This window comes from Lepidochelys olivacea, assembly GCF_965140295.1.
Source record: "Lepidochelys olivacea isolate rLepOli2 genome assembly, chromosome: 16".
Classification (NCBI taxonomy): domain Eukaryota; kingdom Metazoa; phylum Chordata; order Testudines; family Cheloniidae; genus Lepidochelys; species Lepidochelys olivacea.
Window position 1 is genome coordinate 22,336,509 of NC_140426.1, and position 24,405 is coordinate 22,360,913.

Below are 24,405 nucleotides of genomic sequence, written 5' to 3' on the forward strand. Positions count from 1 at the left end.
AGTGCTTGCTGACCTTTCAAGGTGCTTTGCAGTAGTGGAAGGGAATCTTAAACATGTTTCAGCTAAAATGAAACTGCTTCATACAAAAATCACACTTACCAGAAAAAAATAATTAGCTGTTTTTTGACAATCAGACTCATCTGCATAACATTCTTATGGTCTTGTACACACACCATAGTCGTTGGAGAGAAAGTCTTGTCTAGTGGTTAGTGTGGGACTGGGAGCTAGGACTCAGGGGGCTTAACTCTTGGTTTAACCACTTACTTGCTAAATGGCCTTGGACAACTCAGTTAACATCTTTTTGTCTTGAAAATTGGTATCATAGTTATACCAAAGGAGTTCTGTGAGGCTTCATTAATATCTAATGGCTTTGAGATCCTCAGATGTATTGTGTTATACAGATGAAAATTATTAACTGCAAACACAGGAAGTGCACTTTGAAGAACAAATTTAGGAACATTAAAAGTGTAAAAATTTTGGCCCTGATTCTGCAAGCTCTTTTGCGTGGACAGTCTCCTGTGTGATGTGGTGTATCATTGAGCCATTTGGGCACCAGGGTCCAGCCACACATAGCAGTTTGCAGCATTGAGTCCTTAATAAGGAAGGGGGGCTAGGAAAATACTGAGATACTCAGAAAAGCTTCATTTTTCATCGAGAATGGGAGGGGTGAGTCAAATATGCCACAGGGAGAGTGCTTTTCAAATTAAGGTATTTAAATTACAAATTTGGGTGAGGAAGATTGTCAGCAGTATTCAAAACAGCACTTAAATTCTTTTGAAATATTGTCGAGCAGTACTGTAGTTAGTTAAGAAGTTTGGCACACAAGGATTTGGCCCAGAGGCAATTTACATTTAAAATAAATCAATTCATCTGTATTTGAATAATCGCACATGTTTTGGAAAAAAAAAAAACCCACTAGGATTATACTGTTTTAAGATACTTTTATGTTTAGGTAAAATTGGTCCATAATGGTTTTTGGGGTTTTTTTTGATTGTTGACATTCAGTTAATAGCTACTTAGCTTTTCCTACAAAAGTGTAATAGGAATGTACAGTGCTTTAACTTGCACCTGCTCTTAAAACAATAAAAAGCTTATTTAGAACATTATTATGATCCATTGGATTATTAATCCATGTTCAATCATCTATAAACCAAACATGATTTTTTTAAATAGGAGGTCAAATTAATGTATGCAGGTAATCTATTTACAATGTGAAAATGAAAACCCAGAGATTTCCTTACCATTCTCCCTCCAATCTCCAGGTTTTTCTCTGCTACTTAGGGATAAAAAATAAAAAGTATACAAATCTGATTTCAAAAATATTAGGAAAATGTATCTTGTGCTTTAAGTAAATCTGGGCAGTTGTAGGGCTTGCTCTGTCATTGTCTATGTAGGTTTTCTCCTTCCCCCTTTATAATATTCACTAACACTTTTCATGGTGACAGGGCTTGTGGTCTTGGCATCTGTGGCACACCACAAAAAGTTCTCAGACTCTAGGATTGCCTCCAAAATCCTGTAATTTCCCTGTGCCTCTTAGTAGTTACCCTGTGGACTGTAATTATTGTTGTTTCAAGGCTGCCTATGGGGTGCATTGCAGGTATGTGTATTGAAAATTAGTTCACTGAAATTCTGAAGGAGCCATTGTGTTCTGTTGGGTCAGTAGAATGTAGATAACAAAGGCCAATGCTTATTCAAAACATGTAAGTGTTGTATACTCAAAACACAGAGGTTTGTAACATGAACAGAAAAGTCAAAAATTGAAAGTTAAAGGTGACTCTCCCACCTCTACTCCTTGCCACTTTTACCTTGATCTTGCAGCTCACATGATTCAAAACCACACTATGGTGATCCTTACAGTAACTAGACACAGTAAATGGGAATATTAATCTTACTTCTCCTAGCTTTTGTGTGTGGCATATATACATCTGTACCTCTCTACACGTCTTCAACAGAGGCAATGTTTGTCTGTTACCAGAGTATCGGGGCTCCTGGGTTCTGTTGTTCATGTAACTGGCAAATGACCTAACTTCTCGTCACCTGTTTTGCCATATAGAGGATGTAGATCATGTGAATGGCGCAATAATGTACAAAGGCTTTTAAAAACTCTGAGATCATCTGACTAAATGCAGTACATGATGCGTGAGGTTTTTGGTTGGATCTCCACTCCCAAAAATCAGTACAGAGGGATCCAAGAGAGCTGAACTCCTGTACTGTGGCATCAATATTTCATCCCACATTCAGTTAAAAATACCATTCTTGGAGGCAAACATTTGGATGTGTATAAAAAAGGTGTTGTAATTAACACTGTTCTAATAAGCTTTTCATGTGGTGCTTTGCAAACTTGCTGTAATTTTGTACAAGGGTGTGTCATAAAAAAGCTTTCATAACGTGGGTGGAAAGCACTGTATGTTCATCAAGTGCTTAATACCTCACCTAAAATTTGGCACATGTTTCACCATGTTTGCTATCAACTTAAATGCCTTTGATCAACAACCAGATGCAAGAACAGTCTTTGAAATAGCTCTCATATGACCATGGATGCTGGATATGCATTTAAATTCCTGTAGAGTTTAACTTCCCTTATGTGAACCTTTAAAGGCAAGCCTATATTTCCATTAATGATCAAGCTCATATGCAGTTGTAGCTTCACTTTATAGAGCATATTAAAAGTGTAATGTATAAATGCCTTCATTGGCCAAAACTTTTTGGCAGTGTTGTCTGCTTACACTGGAAATGGTACAAAAAGAGACAGTCTTAATAGCTTCAAAGAGATTTCTGCCCTTGAAGGGTTAATTATATTATGCCTAGTTGCTTTTTTTTAGCACAGAAAATAAACTGTAGCCAGAAGTAAGAAGTGATTAATTCAGACACATATGTAAGCAAAGTTCCCTTCTTTTATGCAGTTTGGTAACAGTAGACTATGCAGTAATTGAAAAGTAAAGGCAATTGAATTACAGGCTCCTGTCCAAACAGAGTGCACTTTTTTTTTTTTATACAACCTCCATTGCATCAGAACTAGGCAGTATTCCTGATGTTCTCATGTGTGTTAATGCTGACTCACAGACTAACTTGCACAAGAAAAAAAAACACACAGGCAGCTCCACCATACTAGGTAATGAGCTCAAGCAAGAAGCAGCGTCTGATGTTTTGTAAGATCTCTTATTTGACCTTTTAAGATGTACTTATTTTAAGGTTTTTTGTTCCGTATTGCCATGATGGTAGAACTGAGTCATGCAGGATATATACTGCTAGCAAATACTGTTGTGCAGAAGGAGTGAGGGTAATAAAATTCAGCATGACACTTGTCTTTGATGTGTTATGGATATGAATTAATGTCTGTAATGGAATGCAGGAAAGGCACACTTTTGCAGAAAGCATGAGAATAGTAGACCGTGTTCTCTCTGGAGATGCTTATAGTTGTAAGTTAGCCTGGGACTTCAGAAGCTTTTATTAGATGGTTAAAATTAAATTTTGCAAAATATTTGTATTTATTTTTGTATCTATGCCTCACCCTCTCCTTTGTAGCAACCTGCAAAAATTAAATGTTTTGTTCTCCAGATTTGCTTGTCCTTGATTTGATAAGCTCTTAAAATCTGCGGTGAATAAGAAAAAAAATAATTACAAAATAATGGAAATAGCATGCTTTGCCTTCATGAAATTACTGTACTTTTTTGAGACAGAATCCAGTGTGAGTGTATGACCTCGAGCGCTAGTGTTTCATTGAGGCTGTGTAAGTGACTCACCTTGCAGCATGACAGATCTCTTGGTAAATCTAATGCATGGGTGTCAGAGGCTGCTGCTGGAGTGCTTTGTAATTTCGGGAGGAAAGCTCCAAGTAACTGTTATCTTGGGCTTCTTTAATAAAGGATTTGTGCCCACTTTGTTAGGCTAGATTACCAGCATTAATTTAATTAACTTCATCTTTCCCCTCTTCCCCTGAAGGTATGTGAACATCTAATGCATTCCTTTCTGTGCTCATTTTTTAAAATCATAAACCAAGTATATCTGTACTGCATGTGCTGTTTGTACGCTACTTATTAATATTTGCAAAATTAGTTTCCACTATTTTAGTAAACCAGAATTAATCCTATTCACCAATTGTCACTTTGCTGCTACACTAAAAATAGGGTGGATTAGCATTGGTTACTGCTTCCAACTCAGCATTTCAAAATAAATCATTACTCCTTTTTAATGCTTTGAAGCAACAGAAACAAATGCAGCAAAAAAAAAAAAAAAAAAAAAAAGATTCTCAGTATGACTGTCAGTTGATTACTGAAGATAACCTTGTTTTCCTTCTCCTGACAGGGACTGGCATTTGCACAATTTCATGTTTGTGATTGAGTTCTTCGCACCGTCTTTGCTGAAAAGACAGTGACTTGTAATTCGTGTTCTTTGGGGGAGGAGAAAAACAAAAATATGCAATGCTGTATTTATTTCCTTATTGTGGAGAGTGGTATCTCTGACCCTCTTTTGTATCCCTACTGCCCCCGCCTACACAATACTTTTGATTTTGCTATTCCCTTTTTGGTGGAGTTATAATGATTAGGTACTTAGAGACTGTAATTCAACCGCCAAGTGGTGTAGTGAACTGTTGCATATTTTTCCTTAGTCCTGTATGAAAGGTGTATTTCCTCAGAAACAGTGGGGAGAAGGGTCCATCCTTCTGTTAACCATAAGTACCTCTCCAGTTCCCTTGTGGCTTTCCTGAGGAATTTAAGAGTAAGGAAACCTTACACAGTTAATTGGTTGAGGATGAGCCAAAGGAGAACCATGTATTTTGGTGACCAAGTTTTAAAAGGGAATTAGGCATCTTGCTCCTGTACCATTCTGTTTTTGGCAGAGAAAATTCTGTTCATTTTTTCCTTCTGAAGCTAGTTCTATTGTTCCTTTCAAATGTGCCTCTTCCATGTTAGAAATCCCCTAGCAGCCTTAAATCGAAGGGTGTGATTTTCTTTCTCTCTCCTCATTTACAGAAGAAAGAGAAGTTTCTTTTGACCCATTGGGGCCTTCAAGGGCAGGACTTTTCAGCTATTTTCTTTTGATGAGAGTTTTGGCTGGGAATAACTGTGAAAGCTTTTCTGTAGAGTTTTGTTTACAGCCCTCTGAGGGTCACTGAATCTTTTATTTTTCTGAAGTCCAGCTGCTTTTCAGTACTCCTTCCTTTTAAGAAAGCAATTATGATAAGGACCTTTCTTTTACAATAAATAAGTTTGTTTTTGGTTGTCTCTGAGCTGTCTAAGGAAAAGACAATTTAAATACATTATTTAATTACTTATGCTTCTTAAAGGAGCTGTGATGGTAGCATCTTGTTCTAGATAGATAACTTTTTTCCCTCAGGAAAAGTTAGTGTGGTCCAGACCACTCGGGCATTTAAACAAACAAGACATTTAGAAGAAGCAAGCCTCCAGCATCCAAAGTGCATGTGTAGCTTCAACAGAGCAGTATTGGGATATTCACAAAACTGTAAAATGCCTTATGTCAAATAATGCCTAAGCTTTTTAGGAATGTGTTAAGACAAGGACTATGGCTTTCCTAAAAACATGTTTTAATGTAAACTTGTTTTGATAGATGCCTAAAAGTTCCCAACAAGGGGTTTTCAGCAAGAAAAGAAAATTATCTTTTTTTTCAGTTGACTTTTAATGCATCTTAATTCTTTATTTAAAAAAAAAAATCAAATTTAGTTAAATTTTTCCCATTTGAGCTAAAGTGTGCATAGGAGGTGGGGAGACTTTCTTGGTCTGATTGACTTTTATTTAAAAAAAGTTTAATCTAAAAGAGAGAAAACTCTGACCGCGTGAAGAAGAAACTGTATTGCCCTATATACAGTGACTAGGACTTGGTTACACAGAAGTAGCTTCATTTGGTGCAGTATTGTGAACCAGTAATTTACACATTTAACTTCTAAGGGCATTTTCCTTCTATTTCAGCACAGGGAACTCAGAAGTGAGCTGTAGCTCACAAAAGCTTATGCTCAAATAAATGTATTAGTCTCTAAGATACCACAAGTACTCCTTTTCTTTTTGCGAATACAGACTAACACGGCTGCTTCTCTGAAACCAAGGTTAATATAGTATAAACCAAATTTTAAACAATTCAAAGTGCTTATTTGTCCTCTTTCTCCAAACTCTTTGTTCTGAAAAAGACTAGCAGGTTAAGACCTGTCAGGTATAAGACCATGTTACAGTTATCAGAAACTCTCAGCAATTTCTTCAGGCGTGTACAGTGTCAAATAGTGTTTGTGGTTTTTATTCAGTCTTCCAAGATTACTTTATGTTCGCGCTCTGTCCACCAGTTGGATTCACCATGGTAGAACATGGGCCATAAAAGGGTGGAAGAAAGATAGCCAAGAACCAGAAAAACATTTTCTGAACACTGGGCCAGGACTAGTGCTTTGAAAAGCTTCCTGGTCCCGACAGCGTTTGCTTTGGTTTTCTCTTAGTGTTTCTAGACCTGGCAGGATGTGAAATATCAGAAATTAAAATTGTCATTTTGATTACTATCTTGCCTTTTTTCCACTTCAGTTTGAATTTGATTTCAGAAGCTTTTATCTCCTGAAAATCTAGAAGTAGAAACTATTATTTTATACTGTCTCAAAGACTGAGTCCTAACTCTAGTGGTTTGTGAGAGTTGTAGCTGCTACAATAGGTAGACGTGGAGAAAAGGCAAGATAGTAATCAGAATGGTGTGATTTTTAAATTTGGATCCTTCATGAAACATCATAGCAACAAATGAATATTGTATATAGAATGCCACTGGAAGTCCAGGTTCTCAGTTGCTTTCTAAGGGCTTGTCTGTATTGCCCCACAGTTTGGACAATGGAGGTGTGAATATCTGTGCTCATCAAAGTGCTGCACTGCAATTCCCTCTCGTGGACACTGCGGTGCAAACGAAAACCGCCCACAGCACGTGCACGAGAAAATCACAGCACAGCACAACCCCATAGTCTGAACTGCTGGGCAGTGCAGACATGCCTTAAAAACTGTTTCAAGCTCTGGCGGTTCATGGGGGTTTAAGGTAAAGTCTGGTAGTACTCCTTGTGTCTAGTTGTGTTCTTTTGGTACTCATTAAGGAGTGTAGCCTGGACCATTGTGACTAATTTCTGGGGATAACAGTGTGATGGTATCTTCTTGGCAGGACTTCTTTATTTTAAGGGAAAATACAAATTAAATCCTATTCCATCGTATGTAAACCCACCCAGCATTTCTAAGAGGTAACAAATATATTTTGAATTAAAATGGGGAGCAGACAGTAGGTTGATATCTTTAACAGGCTTGACATAGAAGATGATATTCTAGAATTTCATTGGAAGAGTGCTGATGTTAACTTCTTTTATTTTGCACCACTAAAAGAAGTTACTTCCAACTGATGTTATGGTAGATACAAAAGGTGAGTAGGCAACTGGGTGAGGTGGTAGATGAGGAAAGTTGCATGTAAATGTAAAGCTTTCAATGCTGTACTCCAAATCTGACTTGTGCTCTGTTGATTTTTTTTTTAAAGGAAACCGCGTTGTAAGTTTCCCCGTAAGATGTTTTTGTGTATTAAGTTCATTCCATTTTCCATGCAAAATAATCTTTGTCTGATATCCCCATTGACTCCGTTAATTAATTAACCTAATAGTAGTGTTAAAGGAAAACAAAGCTTAATCTACTCTACAGTACCTTTTCTTGGCTACTTCTGTTTCTGAAGATCAGCAGTCTTTACCTCTTTCCATTCATGTTACGTTGTCTAATTTTCAGAAGCAGGGGGATTGTGATTGAGTACCCTCCCACACACACAAAATAAATAAAAGTACCATCTGGTACTTCCCTAATCTCTCATATATCTCTGAGAGCTCTTACTATAAGAAAAGAGAGATCATTTTTGACCCAGGATTGGCTTTCCATATAGCAGTGGCTTCCTTCCTAGAAGGTTGAGTGGTAAACTTTTTTGCTTTTCGTTTTCCATTGCATGAGGACCCTGGGTTTGATACCATCCACTGCGATGTAATTCTGCTCAGGTTTCTTCTAGCAAGTGGGCAACAACATCAAGAGCAGCTGTTTTGCTTCCCTGGGTTAAGGTTGCTGTATAGTAATGAAATCTCTTGTGAGACCATGATCCCAAGCGTTTCCTCTTCTCCTTTAGTCCCAGTAGAGGTGATGACAAAAGAGAACCTGAAATACAATCAGTAATTTAGAGAGAATAACTGGTATGGGGAAAATCTCCATTTTTTCAGGTATGATTGTTTTACTTTTAAAGCGATGGACAATTCTTGGAAGGCAAGATGGGGACAGTGTGGTTAGCGCATGGGACTAGGAGCCAGGAGGTGTGGTGTCTGCTCCCAGCTGTGCACAGAATTGTTGTGTGACCTTGGGCACCACTCTGTGCCTTAGTTTCCTCATCAGCAAAATAGGGAAAACTTGCCTCATGATGTGTTCAGATTAAATTGTTAATGTCTTCTCAATGCGCTCTGAGATCCTTGGTTGGAAGGTTTAGACTAGAGGACTGCCAAGTATTGTTATGAGGTCGCTAGTCCTGTAAATGTGTTAGTGTCTTTTGCTGGAAGGAAAAGAAAAGCCAGGCTTGCTTCCAACCCCTGTAATCTCAAAAGTGGCAGTGTTTTGCTTTGATTCTGCACAGTTGAATTTCGTGCACCAAATATACATATGAACAGTAAAAACCAGGCATGCACACGCTAAATAAGAAGTGAGTGCGGAGACCCCACATATTTGCATTATTTATAGCTACTTTTGACAAAAGGTGGCCTGATTTAATCTTTATTTTTTTTAAGTTTTGAATTTTATCTATGACACCATATGAGCAGAGGAATTGGAACCAGCCACAGAGCATTAATTGAAATAAAAAATGGTCTGTGCAGGGAACAAGTAAGAAAAGCCAGACCCCACCCTCTTTCCCAGAAAAAGCACCAGCATGCTCAATAAATGTTAAGGTAATTTAAAATCTGAATCTGGGAGACAATGTGACTAGGATTTCATTACTTAAGCAAATGGATTTGCTTTTAGTGGATGCAGCCACAGACTGAGAAGGGTTCCCAAGGGGTAAATGTTTTCCTGTGTTTGAAAAGCTTTCTTGTGTGTTAAGGAAGGGGGAGGGGGCCATGAACGTTGCCCCATATGCACTTAGGACTCTGGAGCATCTTTATTTAGTACTGATTTGGGCACCCCCAAATATACATTTTTGGATGCTTGTTGTAGGGTGATTATTGTATAGGTTTTAAACCTTTCATCTGTGGTGGTGGGGCAGAGAGATTTGAGCCAGCGGGAAGAAACGAGGAGCCGCCTTGTCGGGATGGGTAGTTTTTTTTCTGGAGCAGATGTGCTTCCTTTGACTAATTTCGTCCTCACGCTGGAGGAGTTAAACAGCAGCAGTGCCAGCTCCGCAGCCTGTTTGGAATAGTTGAGATGCTTGGACTCTCTGGATGGACTGGATGGCAGAGGAGGCAGTTTACAGCGTAATTCATATGCAAAACTGCACTATAAATTTAAAACCTGTCTCAGTTGCTGTGGCACCACTAAGCATTTCATCAGCATACAGTACAGGGTTTCTGCCATCTTTGTTTGCATTGCAGTGACTCATCAAAAGTCTGTCTTGTACCAACACTGAGAGCATTCCTCTGGCACTGATATTTCTCTGTTTTTAAAGCTTCGGTTTGAAACTGGCATTTACTTCAGGTCCCTAATCAAAGGGCTCTATTCATTGCAGAGAGCAGCCTGAATGTTAATCTGCATCCGGCCTATTCATTTAGATGCTATGCACTGCCGTCGAGATTTGACTTGGTAAAAGCTTGAGCTACAGCAGATACAAACGGAGGTTTTGATACTATTTTCTCCCCCCCACCCCCTGAACGATCTTGGTTGCTGCAGTTAGTGTAGCAGACGGAGGCGATAAAAAGGGACTTAAGAGATCCTTCATTGAGCAGCAGTACCTTGGATCATTCGTTGTTTAAGGTATGTTCGCATGGTATCAGATGAGGGGGCATAGAAGTTCCTTGCTTTGAAGAATTCTCTCTTAAACCATGCAGATACAATTAAATTGGCTTTGTGCGTGTTCTCTTTTCTTCCTGTTCCTCAGTGGCTTTGCAGATAGGACTTTTTTCCAACAGTGTGAACAGAGAAGTTCTTTGTAGGTTATTTTTCTTTTCAGAAGAGATTTAAAAAAAAATTTCAGGTAAATTTCTTTTTATGCCATTGTCATGAGGATTTGGTACTAGTTAAACACAGTTTACTCAGTACCGTCAAGTGCAAACATAATTTGAAATCTTCTGTTCTCTTAAGGGGGGGAGGGTTGGGTGATGGTGGGCAGGAGATTCTTGGGGTGTAGCCTTTATTTGGGCTAATAAGCACTGACTGGCTTTTCTGGAGTTTTATGCACTAAAATTACCTAATTTAATTTTACTGCTCCTATGGGCTTGTTTCAGAGCTTGCCTCTTTCTGTACAGAAAAGGAGAAATTATTCTCATCCCCAAAAGGTGCCAATGTCCTAAAACAGTACACTCTGTGCTGTTGTTTGATGCAAAGTCGAAAGCCGTATAGACTGTAGTTGTATTTTTTTCATTTGAGATTGTTCAGAGGCGTTCTTGATAGTACTGTTTCTGATTTCAGAAGATGGGGTTGTTCCTATTATGGGGTGCGTGTCTTGCCTTGGATTAGGCTTGCACTATGTCACCTATAGAATCCCTTTTTAATATGACCAGGAACAGAACATAGGGCACTTGCCACAGGGGGACGTATGTGGACACTCTCTTGCCCTAGTCTGTATTTACAATTAAAAACAAATGACTTGATGTTAAGTTTACTGCAGTACCTTGGTTTTGTTTGTTTGGGCTCAATTACCTGTCTTAATTTTGATTCATTTAAAATAAATGGCTCTTATAATTCCACTTAAAAGTAGTTTGACTCTGAATAGTTTCTTTTTTAAAACAAGTGTAGGGGCATCATCTAGGATCATTAAAATAGGGTTTTGTTACAGTAACTGCTTCGATAGAATGCTATATTTATTTCAGACAAAATGGCACATCATTTTGTAACTATTTCATCTCGAGTTTCAGCAGGTTTTTTTTATCCATTTCCAAAGGTCTGTTGAATATTAATAGGGCTACCTTACTATTCATTCCCACTCTGTTACCATCCATATTATCCTGTTTACTTTAAACTCCAGAGGAAAGAACCAATGATAATTAAAAAATTTTTTTTTGAGAATATTTGAATATTTAAATACGTTTTTTTAAAAAAAATTTTTAAAATGCATTAAGTAATTTTATAAACACTTGGTGTTATACATCAGCCCTTAGGGTTTAGTTTTGAGTCATGTTAGGTTGTTTGATTTTGTTTTTATTTGTTTGTTGCAGAGAACTGTCTAAAAATGCTGTTTCTTTCTCCCTGCCTTCTTCATTTTTCAGATGTGCCCTACTTTGGATACTTCTGCATTGCATGTCTAAGGAGCTCCAACTAATCCTGAGCCATGTCACAGATGTTGCACATAGAAATTCCCAACTTTGGGAACACCGTCTTGGGCTGCCTGAATGAGCAGAGGCTGCTGGGGCTTTACTGTGATGTGTCCATAGTTGTCAAGGGCCAAGCCTTCAAGGCACATCGTGCGGTGTTAGCAGCCAGCAGCCTGTACTTCAGAGACTTGTTTAGCGGGAACAGCAAAAGTGCATTTGAGCTCCCAGGTACCGTGCCACCAGCCTGCTTCCAGCAAATCCTTTCATTTTGTTACACTGGGAAACTCACAATGGCTGCGAGTGAACAGCTGGTAGTGATGTACACTGCAGGTTTCCTACAGATCCAACATATCGTAGAAAAAGGGACAGACTTGATGTTCAAAGTGAGTTCTCCCCACTGTGACTCTCAAACCACCATGATCGAAGATCCTAGTTCGGAACCTCAGAGCCCTTGTAACCAATTGCAGTCTGCTTCTGTGCCCTACGTCATGTCCCCTTCCATGCCCATCCCGCTCCTGACCCGGGTGAAACACGAAAATCTCGAGCTGCAACCCACAGCTGTGTCAGGCCTTCCTGCCAAGCGACCCTTGGAAGCCAGCACTCGGGATAGTACAGGAGGGAGCGTTTCTAATGCTGCTCCGCTAAAGTTGTCTCGTGTTTCATACTATGGAATGCCCAGTTTAGCTACTCTCATCCCAAACATACAGCAAGTGCAGTACTCCCAGGGGGAGCGGACGAGCCCAGGAGCCAGCAGCATTCCAACTACTGATAGTCCCACTTCCTACCACAATGAGGAGGATGAGGAAGATGATGAGGCTTATGATACCATGGTAGAAGAACAGTATGGGCAGATGTATATCAAATCCTCAGGAGGATATTCAGGTAATAAACCAAAACCTTCCCTTTCTCTAACCCCTTTGTTTTTCTCTTCCTCTTAAATCTTTTCTCCTTTGTCTAGAATATATTTTTTGGACTTTTCATCAGGTTTTTCTATATCCTGTTTGTTTACACATGAAGATTTGTGTTTGTGAATTTAATGCTGTTGAAAATTGCTGGCCTGACAGCCCAGGAAACTTGAATTCTCTGTCCACAGAACAGGTACAGCATGGGCATAGGACAGTACAAACTTCACCACCACTCCACTACTGTGCCGCTTCTCGGAACTGGAGAGACCACATGTAGGGGTGAGAGTGCAGTGCAGTGACCATAGTCTATTTAATCCTTAGCCGCCTCCTGTTGGCAGTCTCAGCCACGGACTCCATTTGTTTTGTGTTTTTGCAACATGGACACCTATCCATTAACTGCTGAACTGAGAGTGCCAACTAATTTCACATACAGTAGGTCATCCAAGAGCTACCTCAGCCACTACCCATCTCGGTTTGGATTAGAACAGGCAATCTGAAGGTGAAAGGCTTTGTATCCAATTGCAAATCACCTCATCCATTTATTTCCCCACTACTCCCTCCCTTTTTTACAAAAATCAATTACAGTGTATGTCTTGCTCTCTCCATCCAAATACTTCAAATAAATCAGATTTCTGGTATATCAGAAAGAATTTAAACAAACCTTTCTCCCCCATCCCTAACATATATGTCCTTATTTTTATCTTGTACGCTGTCAGGTAAGTTCCCTTTTTCCCTTCAGAAATAATTGATAGGACTAGTTAAGTCCTCATTAACCTAACTCATCACCTGGTAGTACTGCACTGTGAAAGCATTAGCTAAAGGAGAAGATTGCTCCAGCAATGAATTGCTAGACAAGGAACTGCTGGGTGCTTCCACCAAGGACACACAGGTGTTTTGATTTTTCAGTATGAGTATATGAGGGGACATTTTCTTTTCCGCTTCCCTTGCAAGCGATAAACTTTTCTGAAAAAGAACCGTTTTGGCCTTGTTCATCTTCAAGATTTTGAACTGACGTTTGGAAATGTCTCTGGTGCCTGTCGTGTTTTGGCTTTTTTGGAGGGCTAGAGACGAGGGTAGAGGCTATGTGGTAGCAAACACTTGGGGAATCTAATCTCAACAGCTAGTATTTCTCAATGAGAGGCATTTCAAAAGAACATATATGAGGAGGTGTATGTTCTTTCTGCATTCCAAAAAGAGGCTCCTGGATGAACACAGTGGACTCTTAATTGGTGCTGCAGGTGTTTGAGAATGCAGCTTTGATTTGTATTCAGTTCCTGGGTGGAAACATATTTCATGGTTTTCTTGAGATTTGTCAAGCTGGCAACGCAGAATTTTCTTTAGTCTGTGCTTAGTTTTCACTGTTACTATTTCCCGTTGTAATTGCTGGATCAGAAATGACTAATTTGAAAATATTAACTCCCTCACATATGCTGAAAAGTTGGCTTTCTTTCCTTGGACCCATTTTATTTTTAGAGATGGGTAGAAAATGTTGCATTAACAACCTCTGTTTGATCCAGGTATGTAATTCATGGTGGTGGTAATTCTCAACACCAAGACACTCCCATGTGTGGCTTTCCAACCCTCTCCATAAAAACAGAACCCCAAACTTCTGTTTGAACAGTAATGTCCTTTCTGTACAAGTCTGTAAGTAGATAGAGGAGAAGAAATCATTGCCATGTGTTTTACTGGAGGGGCAAGGGAAACTGTCGTGTTTAAACTAGCCTTTCCATTCTCACAGCAAATACTGCTAATGGCAAATTTTGAGGGTTTTTTTTTTTTTAAATATTAGAACGGTCTCTAAAAAGCGGTCTGCTTTTTCAGTTGCTGTTTCTGAGGAAAGAGTCCAAATTCCTCATACTGACAGTAAACTTTCAGAAAGGAGTAGACTATTCTAGGGAATGGTGCGTGATTACTATAAAGTCCTTGCCTGGCTAGCTAGTTGGTGGGATGGAGTGTGATGCATAGGATGTGTTTTAAAATGTCCATCTAACTGGACAGAGCTGAGGCTGTTTGCATGGATATTTGTTTTCCCCCCACACTACAGAGCATTATGACTGAGTAGTGTTTGTCTTCACAGTGTTGAGCATTTCTAACATTGTTCTTTAGAGAAACGGGATTATACCCTTGTATACAATATTTTCTTTCTCAGCCATGGGGCCTATTTATATAATAGCAGAACAGAACAAATTCAATAGAAACATAGAAGACTATCATAGGAAAAACTATAGGATGGTATGGTATGCGACTACTAAGCAAGCAGGCTATTGCATATAACTCTTATTACTGTGTAAGATTAAAACAGAGCTGCTCCACTCAGAAAATTGAAAATGTGAACAGCTGACTTGGTGGCTTTGATAATTTTTCAGTTGTCCAGCCTTTAGGTTGGATCTGATGATCCAGAAGAAGAGTAATATTTTCTTTCTCCCTATGCAGATTGTGAGTAGGCTTCTGAATTGCTGGGTGAGGCATAGCCATGGGTAGTTGTTTGGGGAGGTAAGGGAAATGACGGAGCTCGCACCAAGTAGGAGCTCGCATTGTGTCACCATTCTGTCCAACTTGAAGGGCCAGCCAACGAACGCCCCCTCCCCCAGGGTTATAATCTATACAGTTCTAGCTAAAACATGTCTCTCCTGCACAAGCACATTGAAAAAGGGTTTTCTGTTTTAACCACAGGCATAGTCTCAGGGTTCCCCAAAATCTGGGGATGAGAGGGGGAAAGATTTAAAAAAGAAAATGAAAATCGAGGCTAATCCATCCTAGTATGGACTTGTGTAACTCTCACTGTGTTTTCATGACTCTGAATAAACCCTTCCTTCAAAAGACACAGAACAAAAAACCCTACAACATGGAAGAGCAAGGAAAAGCTAATCCTGCTCCTGCCACGTAGATCTTGACAATCTCACAAAAGACGGGGAAACAGTGTAAAATAGTGATTGCCAAAGTTTCTGAGAGCCTTTTGAGTCAAAACAAAAACAAAGCCAAAAAAGAGCACACAGCCAGATCATGCATTGAATCTCATGGGAAGCTTCCCTCCTCCCCCCTTTTTTATTTCTCTCCTTGCACAGCTTAGTGTCATTCAGAATGGTGCCAGGTATCCATTGTTAGGGACGTTTGTCTGGTTCATTGTAAGGCGACATTTTAAGCTGAAACTCAAGTTTTTGTTCAGTGTCCTCTGTCGTCTTCCATCTCCATGTCGGGGCCTGGTTCTGCAAGGTGCTGAATGTCAGCGCTGAAGGCTTGTAGGATGGTCCAGGCCATTGTTCATTAGGTCTGTTCTGAAAGCATTTGGGTGTTGTAGATTCTTATTTATTTTTGTTTTCTCCTATATAAAAGCCTTTCTGAAAAACCAGACTAAATCTCTGAAACTTGGCACAAACCAAAGAAATTCATGACCTTGGCAAAGGGCTTTGATGGTAGAAAGTCAGAGTAAAGCTTAAGCGTCATTAAGTAGCTGACTTAGAAAACAATGGCACGGTGTGGTGAACCATAAGGAATACTGAAGTGCAAAAGAAACTGAAAATAAATCCAGGGGAAGGCTAACTCCCCTTCTAAAACACATTGCAGATGTAAGAATTAAGTTTAGCTGTCGTGAAAGAAGTCCCTAATTTACGGAGGGAAATATGGGAATTGCCATTATGGATCAGACCAGACTTCAGAAACTGGCCATTCCTCACATCACGTTTCAGTATAGAGTCAGAGGATGTTAGGATTGTGTGTGTGCTTTTGGCTTTGGATGATATTAGTATCATCATCATCAGGATTTGCATAACTTTTGTGTGTGCATTAATAGCATTTCCATATGGTGGCTCTTTATTCTGTAAATAGGTCTAGACTTGGAGAACATTTAGGCCTTAAAGAAACTAGTTGGTCTTCATATGGGCTCTAGTATTTGATCTGAGAAGTATGCAGCTAGGTAGGATATTAAACAAAAGCAGAGTACTTATCGCTTTACCTGTAGCACCATGGGCCTGATCCTGAAAGGATTTCAGTGGAACTTGCAGATGCTCATCATCTTTCAATATCAAACCATATTCTTTTCAGTCACCTTACTATTTAGCAGGTGTATTTGATTTTATTCCGTTTCAACAGGCACAAGTGAAATTGCACCAAGTGTCTTTAAATCCTCATGCAACAAATTGCTGGAGTATAAAGGCTGGACCTGAAAGTTATGAAATACCAAACTGACACATGGACATTTTCATTAAAAATTCATCTAAAATAGCTGTTATAGGATACAATTGCAGTAATTAGCTAAGAGAATAGTTTTCTCTCCTGGCTCTCTGATTTCTTGACAGTAAGTAAAGAGGGCAAGAAACAATCCAAAATCTTTAGTGAGAGGATACATGGCATATTGTATGAAGATGATCCCAGACCAAGCTTAGAAAAGATATGTTACAATTTAAACCACAGCCAGTAGCAATGATCCCGTGAACATCTTGAAACCAAATAATTGCAATCTTTTTAAAACTGCTTGTTTTAACTGCAGTCATGGTTCTTTGAGTCAGTTGCCTCTGATACAGATCAATGAGTAGTCTGATCCTTAGGATCAGGCAGGAGGCAGTCAATAGAAGCCAAGAATGAATATATTTTCCAGGAAATATAAAAGAACGCCAAACTAGGTACAAACATAGAGGAAATGGAGAAAAATGTGTCTGAAATGAACAGAGCGTCACACTCATCAGACAGAGCTGGTCTTATCTGCTTCTTATTGTAAAAGTGGGAATCCTCTAATGGCTGCGAGGGAAAAAGGGGGAAGGTATAATGCTGACTAGAGGGGAAATCTTTAGCTTCATTGGCTGCCTCCTGTCTAATCAATGTGAATTGTTCTGAACTTATATCAACCACAGAAAACAACTTGCAAGCAAGAAATTCTCTTTCTTATTAAAGACCCAGCAGCGTAAGGAAACTTAAGATCCACATGGGTGTCACTCTGCTTCAGACCTTTTTTGGCATTACATTTCTAGTCCCTGTTTCTTCACAGTAAAACACAGATGTTTAATTTTAGACTGGCAGATGTTTCACTCCTGACTGAGATGTGAAACAAAGGCAAGATGTGGGCATTTATAAACCAGTAATATTGTTCCTGCACTTCCAGATTAATTCTGTGTATAAATAGGACACGCATCATATCTCTACATTTGAGTATACTGTTGCAAATAGCACTATTAGTAAAATATGTATAGTTCAATGGTGGACTATATTACCATTTTTTCTTCTTGTGTGCACGCATGCGTGTGTGTATTTTTCTGTAAACATACATACCATTTGCCAGTAAATCTACTAAGAATCTGTGAAAATAGCTGCAGATGCTGGGTTCTGTTTTCATGTCCGCTCCCTACCAAGTGTGAGATAAGGATTCTTGTAAACTCTTTGTTTGAAAGGAAAAGTCTGACTCTTTGGGAAAGGGAGGGCAATTAGGTGTATGCTTCCAAACTCCAGTCATCCATGATAGTTGAGAAGAGGGTAATTTTGTGGATAAGGCAATGGACTAGGACCCAAGACTTCTGGGTTCACACTTCCTGTGTGACCAGGGTCAAGTAACTTCAGCTGCTCTCTCTTTTCTCTGTCTGTAACATAGGAACAATAATACTTCCCTACCCTGTAGAATAGTGAATGAGAAGAATAAGAAGAGAATCCAAATGAAAACCTCTGGAATTGTGAACTTCCAAGGGGGAATTGGTATTTCTGCTCTTTGAGTTGGCAAGAGCCAAGAAGATATTAAAGCAACTGGCCTTTAGGGAGTACAGTCAACAGTTTCAAATTTGGATGCCTGAAATTAGATATCAAAATCTTGGCACTGATATTCAGAGGTGCTGGGCACTCACAATGCTCATTAAAATCATTGGGAGACCTGGGTGCTCAGCACCTCTGAAAATGAGGTCACCTATTTAGGTACCCAAGTAAGCGCCTAACTGCATGATTTGGGCACCCCAGTGTGAAAATGTTGGCCACTGACATATTACTGTCATTCTTTCTGAACTGATGCGTGTCCACGAGCCCCATTAACAGCCTGTCAAGAGAAATTTGAGGCCCTGGTACATTGTTTGCTGGGGCTGCAGCCCCTCCCTTTTCACCCAGTTACAGACATGGGAAGGGGGCTGAGCTTGGGGTTCAGGTACAATTGTCCCCCTTTTACCTTTCTTGTCAGCCCTGCCAGTTAACCTGTTCTTCATTGTCTAGGTAATCAGAATTTCATTTTTGCTGATAACTTCTACTTTTTTTAAGGTTTTTATATGTACACAAATTAATTTGTATTAGTTTTTTTTTAACATCATACGCATAATATTTACAAATGTATAGCCAGTCGGATTATTGCTTCTTACAACTGTGTAGTAAAAGGTAATAATAAAATACTTCTTAAGATCTAATGGTTTGTAACAGCCCATTGTCAACTAAAACAGTGATACTTAGAAATGGAGGACCTCATGTAACTGACCTCTGCAAAGCAGAGCGCATCTTAAGAGCGTGTGGATCAAAGGCACTCAGCACCACCAAGCAGATGCTGGAAGGGTCCAATGCCACAAGTTGTTGAGTGCCAGTAATTTCTATTAATTTCAGCACTTCCCACGATTTGGCACGAAGTTTTCACCTAATCAGGTAGCTCTGAGGTAGTCTTCCATACTCCAGTCCTGGATGTGTCCTCTTGTAGGTCAGTTGTTGCTTGTTATGAAACCCTTCCAAGTTTCAGACCCAAATACGTGTGTGTGTGTGTGTGTGTGTAAATAAAATACATGGGTGCAGCCGCATAGCTCCTACTGCCTTTTTAATTATTTCTTCTTTTCCTCTGCGTTAGCTGGTAAGCTGCTTTCTTAGTCTAGTACAAAACTATGTGAGACAATACTTCACATTGTTTGCCATTTCATTCAAAGGAAGAGGAGCAGCTGCCCTCTGAAGATACAAATTAATTAGAAGTGAATACTATCCTGTTCTGTAGAGCATAAAGGCCAAACAGACTTGCTTTCTTTGAAAACATGGGACCCCGAAGTGTTTTGTACCCTGGTTTTTTTTTATGCTAAAGTTCTGTGTGCAGTAATTTAATATATGTTGAATTGAAGTAGCGTTAAAAAGACCTAAATCTTTGGTAAAGTTTGTTTAATCTTGTTTGAGTTGTACTAATTCTTTAACCAAAACAAAATCCACCAATGAGGTAAGTGTCCATATATAAATGAGAATTTTTATAGACAGAGGCAATAAGCAAGCGAAACAGTATTTAATTATATTAGAACGGATTAATCTGGATTGTACTGTGTGGGGTTTTTTTCTAGCACAAATTTGGCTGAGGTCACATGCGATGTTTAGCTTCAGAAAAGAGAATGCTATGACCTTGTTGTTGGTTCCTATGTTTAAACACAGGGCACTTCAAAATAAATCAGAAGAATATTTTTTTCTGCCAAAACGTCACTGACGTTTCCCAATATTGTGTGTGCATGTATCTCCAAAAACACAATTTGGGTAGGTCAGTGTTGTCTGTACTATTAAAGTTGTTTTTCAGAGCAAGTAGCAGGATTTCAGGAAATGGAACTTGACACCAGCTTCAGCTGGAATTAGTTACTTTAGGAAGTTACCAAATACCAGGGCAGTACAGTCACTTGACTGCGTTATGTTGCTTTCTTTGCATTATTTATTATTGCAGTATCAAGACTGGCTGGCCCAAAAATTGATGTACCTTCAGAGTCACTCTGTGTGACGTGCACAGAAATTTACAATCCACTGTCTGTCATCTGGTGCAGTTTGTTTGCTGGTCTGAGTGTTGTGTATATTGTTTGACTTCCTGCAATTACAATAATAGTTTGAAAAAGAAATGCATAAAAGCTAATGGTGCAATGTACAAAATATAAGAGCGGGAGAACAAGGGCTTGGTTCTATTCCCAAACTTGTTGTATGACTTTAGGAAAGTCACTTAACCATCGTATGCCTCAGTTTTCCATGTAACCAACCTTTGTAAAATGCTTTGAAATATATGGATGAAAAGCATTCTATACGTGCAAATAATTATTGTTTCTTAATTCATTTATGGGGGGATCATTTTTTAGCTCTGCCTACTTTTAAAGCTGTTAACAAACTTTATCTAACAAGATAAATTAAAATCACATCTATGTGATTATGAAAAATAGTAATTAACCACAATCTCTGTCTAAATGTTTTTGTTTAGAATATATGAGTATTTAGATGTATGAGAGAAACCACAGTTTCTGTTGTGAAATGTTTCTGTTTTTGCTCTGTTGGCTGCAACTGTTCAAGGATACTTTCTCTGCAGTTACACCAGCTTTTTAACCTTACTTTAATTTTATTTTTTATAAAGACACTAACATGGAATCATTTTAAAAGCCCTTGTGAAAATTAATGCCACTATGCACAACTTTTTGTTCTGACCCTTTTAACAGCTTACAATCTACCATTTTTTAAAGTGGAAATAAATAGTTTTTACATTTTTCACGCAAAGCCATTAATTAAAATTAAAATTGCAGCTTTGAACAAATAGTGCAGGGAATTTTGGTTTTGTGTTTTGGTACTTCACGCCTTTGCTCAGCAGTATAAACCATGACTGTGTAGAAAGAATTGACAAGCTGCTGGAACACTTTCTCTGGCACGCTTGCCCACAATTAACACAAGCAATATGAAATAATATGGCCTAATCTTTATCCCTTACTGTGGCTCTTGCATTTCAAAAACATTGTGGCTTCACTAAAAAAATCTGCTGCCCTGTTTTGAAATCTGTTGACTCCTAAACATATGCTGTCCTTTTCTTGAACAGCATCTGTTAAGGACATCAGACATCTAACCTAAGTGACCCACGTATCCCCTAATATTGTGTGTGGTATTTGTGCTATACCTGAATGCTTCCCTGTCATAGGGAGACATGCAAAGGTGTACAGTATATATGTGCTCTCATGGGCTCTAAATGGGAAGAACTGAAAGCAAGCAGTGTCCCCGAACCGGTCCCCAGGATATATTTTTGAAGTGGCAGTTGTGATATTGGTATGTGTTTATCTGAGCAATTTTGGCAAAACCAAAGGGACTGTAAGGAGACTAGGGTAGCTTTTGTCTGAATGTTAGTGCTGGATAATATGCTCTCCAGTTCTTGATTTATTTAAATTAAATACTTTAAATATTTTTCAGTTTAATATCCTTCCCGTCTCAATGTCCAAAAGCACCAGCAAGATACCAGCCCCTTTAGATACTTCCACTGCAAGAATGAGCAATTTCATTCTAAAAAAGTGCATTTGAATATTTGGAAATTCTCCTTATAGGAGCTTAGAAATAGAGAATTATTTCTGTTGTTGAAAATTTGTTATGTAAGCGAGCTGCGCATCAGCATTACAAAATACTTCTACTTTGCATAGGCCATACTGGTAGGAGAAATTATGCTTTAAAATGTCATCTGGATTGTTCTTCCACAATTTGTTCCTCATCCATTCAGGGTAATGCCAGGCTGTTGTTCTGGGTGTACTGGTACATTGAGATGATCTTGTTTTAGGAAATACTTGCTGATGCCATGATTCTTAAAACAAAACCACACACCTCATACAAACAAAAACTTTCCATTTTAAAAGGCTTCTCACCTAAGAATAATATTGCAATACATTGGTACTCAATATAGCCTTACATTTTGTTGGCTTTTACAACTTTTTGTCCTATAATGTGCTGTCACATAATAATAGAACGTAGCAGGATATGTCCTAGTTAGAACACAAATTTCTTTGTAAAAGAGACCTTTCTGTTGTGGTAACTGTAGCAACATCTATACAAAAGTCCCCAGATTTGCTATTCTACCTGAAGAATGGGAAACACCAAAATAATGAGAGTAAGATACATTTAAGAGGCTAAGTGATTGCATGTTTGATCCAATGCTTTTGTCTAACTATTTTTTTTTTTAGAATTCATAAATCTACACCCAATTGTACTAAGGCTGTATTTATCCTTTTCAAGGAGCAGTCCTGATCATATGTATAGAGTTTGACATATGTTATAAAAACTTGTTGATCAAGGTGTAGAGCATTATACAATTGGATGTATTTTTATAATTGCCTAAAATATATTGTAGATGATGCGGTTGGCACCTATGCACACTTGTATGAGTCCTCGTTTGCTGTGATAGGTAATTTTAAGCATGATAATGGACTTCCATTACAAATACGTTTTAGAAAGCTAATCCTCTGTATGTTCACAAAACCTAGCATTGTGCAGTGTTTGTTCATAGTAAAACTAATTTGTTTTAGCTTTTCAGTATTAACATCTGCTAATAGGCAGTGGTAGGCCCCATCAATTCTATATAAGCCAATTTTTTAAGGGAAATCACAGCAATATCCTAGTATTTCAGTGTAGTTTTTTTTTTTTTTTTAAGCTAAAGCTTAATAAAACCTTGGGAAAGCTTAATAAAACCTTGGGTTTTTTGGTGGCGTTGAGATAAATTTTATGCACTTAGAAGTGGGAATGGGAGAGGAAAGGAAACCTAGGAATCACATTTTGATTTAGAAAAAGTGAGTGCTGACGGATAATACTGAGTTGCTAAGATTAACTTTTGTTAGTTCAGCATGTATATAAGGTTTTTCAGCAGCGGAAGATTAAAGAAAAGAAGTTATAATAGGGAAGTAGCTACTAACCTAATCGGACAATTTATGACCTATTTGGGAAACCTCTAATAGATGTGCATAACATTTTATTTTTGGTTAGTTGCGTACAATAGTTTGTGTCTTCTCTTTAGAAAGCTGATTCTGTATACTTGTCCACATTTAGACAGTGATCTCAGATGTTCAGAAATAGCAATTTTTCTAAATGATTAACATTTAAAAAAAAATAAATGAAAGCACTATTAGGTTACATTAATCCCTCTCCCAGAATCCATTCAAGGCAAAGCTCCTGTAGGAGCTCTTCTTTCCGAAAGAGAGCGGGAAAAAAGGAAGGCCTTAGGTTTAAACTTCAGGACAAGAGAAGCTTCATTCTGAAGATCACAGATATTAGCCCTGGCTCCAGCATAACGGTGCCCATTGCCTCCACGTATAAAATGATCATGCTTTTTGAGTAGATGACTGTTTTCAAGAGCAATGTTGTGAAAAATATCTTGAATCATCAAAATCTAGCTGTGTTCATTTGGATCCTGCTCCTTGAAAACATTTAATGATTCTCCCTGTTAATTCTTTTTAAAGTGGCTCAAGAGAAGCCAGAGCAGATTCCACTAGAGAGTCGTTCCTGTGTCCTCATTCGACGTGATTTAGTTGCTCTCCCAGCAAGTCTTATCAGTCAAATTGGATATCGGTGCCACCCAAAACTCTACTCGGAGGGAGATCCCGGAGAAAAACTTGAACTTGTTGCAGGTAATAACTTTTATTTCTTTTTTACATTAGAATGATTGAAGATCAGCCATTTTTCTTTTTAGAATTTACCCCTTATCTCCCTTGAACCTTAGTTTCAATCATACATATTGGATGCAAATTTTCCCTTTTTGTGTATTACTATGAACAAATGTACCCATCGCTAATCGGTGGGGGGGAAAAGATAGAACATCTTAAATTTCATTTAATTCACTGTTAGAAGAATGTGTCATTAGCAGGAGTTATTCAATTGAATTAATTTAGCATTTAATTGAATTCCGTAAACTTGTATTCTCCCTGATTGGTATGGGCTATATTACAACTGTGTTTTAATTTCGCTTCACAGATGAAAAAAATTAGACTTTTTTTTACCTATCAAATTTTAAGATTTACAGAGCAGGGGATTAGGATTTATAGAAATGAATACAAATTTAGACATTTTAAAATATAATTAAAACAACAAAAACTTTAATAGTGGGTAAAAAAATTATACTCTTGGGCTTGTGGGTTTCTCCCTAGATATGAATGGCAAGAATCGATCCCTAGTGACATATTTGGTGTATCTGTGGCAAGGATGAGGCTGTAATCTTCTGGCTAGTCACAGATGGAATTGGTCCCTTTTTGCAAGCAGTAAGGCAGTAGGACCCCAAGGCTGGAAACCAATTTAACAGCTCGGGGGGGAGGGATAACTCAGTGGTTTGAGCATTGGCCTGCTAAACCCAGGCTTGTAAATTCAATCCTTGAGGGC

The 24,405-nt window shown here is 38.5% G+C and overlaps 1 protein-coding gene across 4 annotated transcripts in view; it reads left to right on the forward strand.

The window, feature by feature from the left end:
- The window catches only part of NACC2 (NACC family member 2), an 85,459-nt gene that overhangs the window by 46,175 nt on the left and 14,879 nt on the right, over positions 1-24,405 (forward strand). For 2 of the 4 annotated variants that reach the window (XM_084650470.1, XM_084650473.1), the window contains exons 2-3: positions 11,396-12,322; positions 23,493-23,660. In XM_084650470.1, the coding sequence (XP_084506596.1) occupies positions 11,458-12,322; positions 23,493-23,660 (1,033 nt within the window). In that variant the 5' untranslated portion in view covers positions 11,396-11,457. Of the gene's footprint in view, positions 1-3,107; positions 3,150-9,828; positions 9,945-11,395; positions 12,323-23,492; positions 23,661-24,405 lie in introns of those variants that run through there. The other 2 variants (XM_084650472.1, XM_084650471.1) reach the window with 2 other exon arrangements.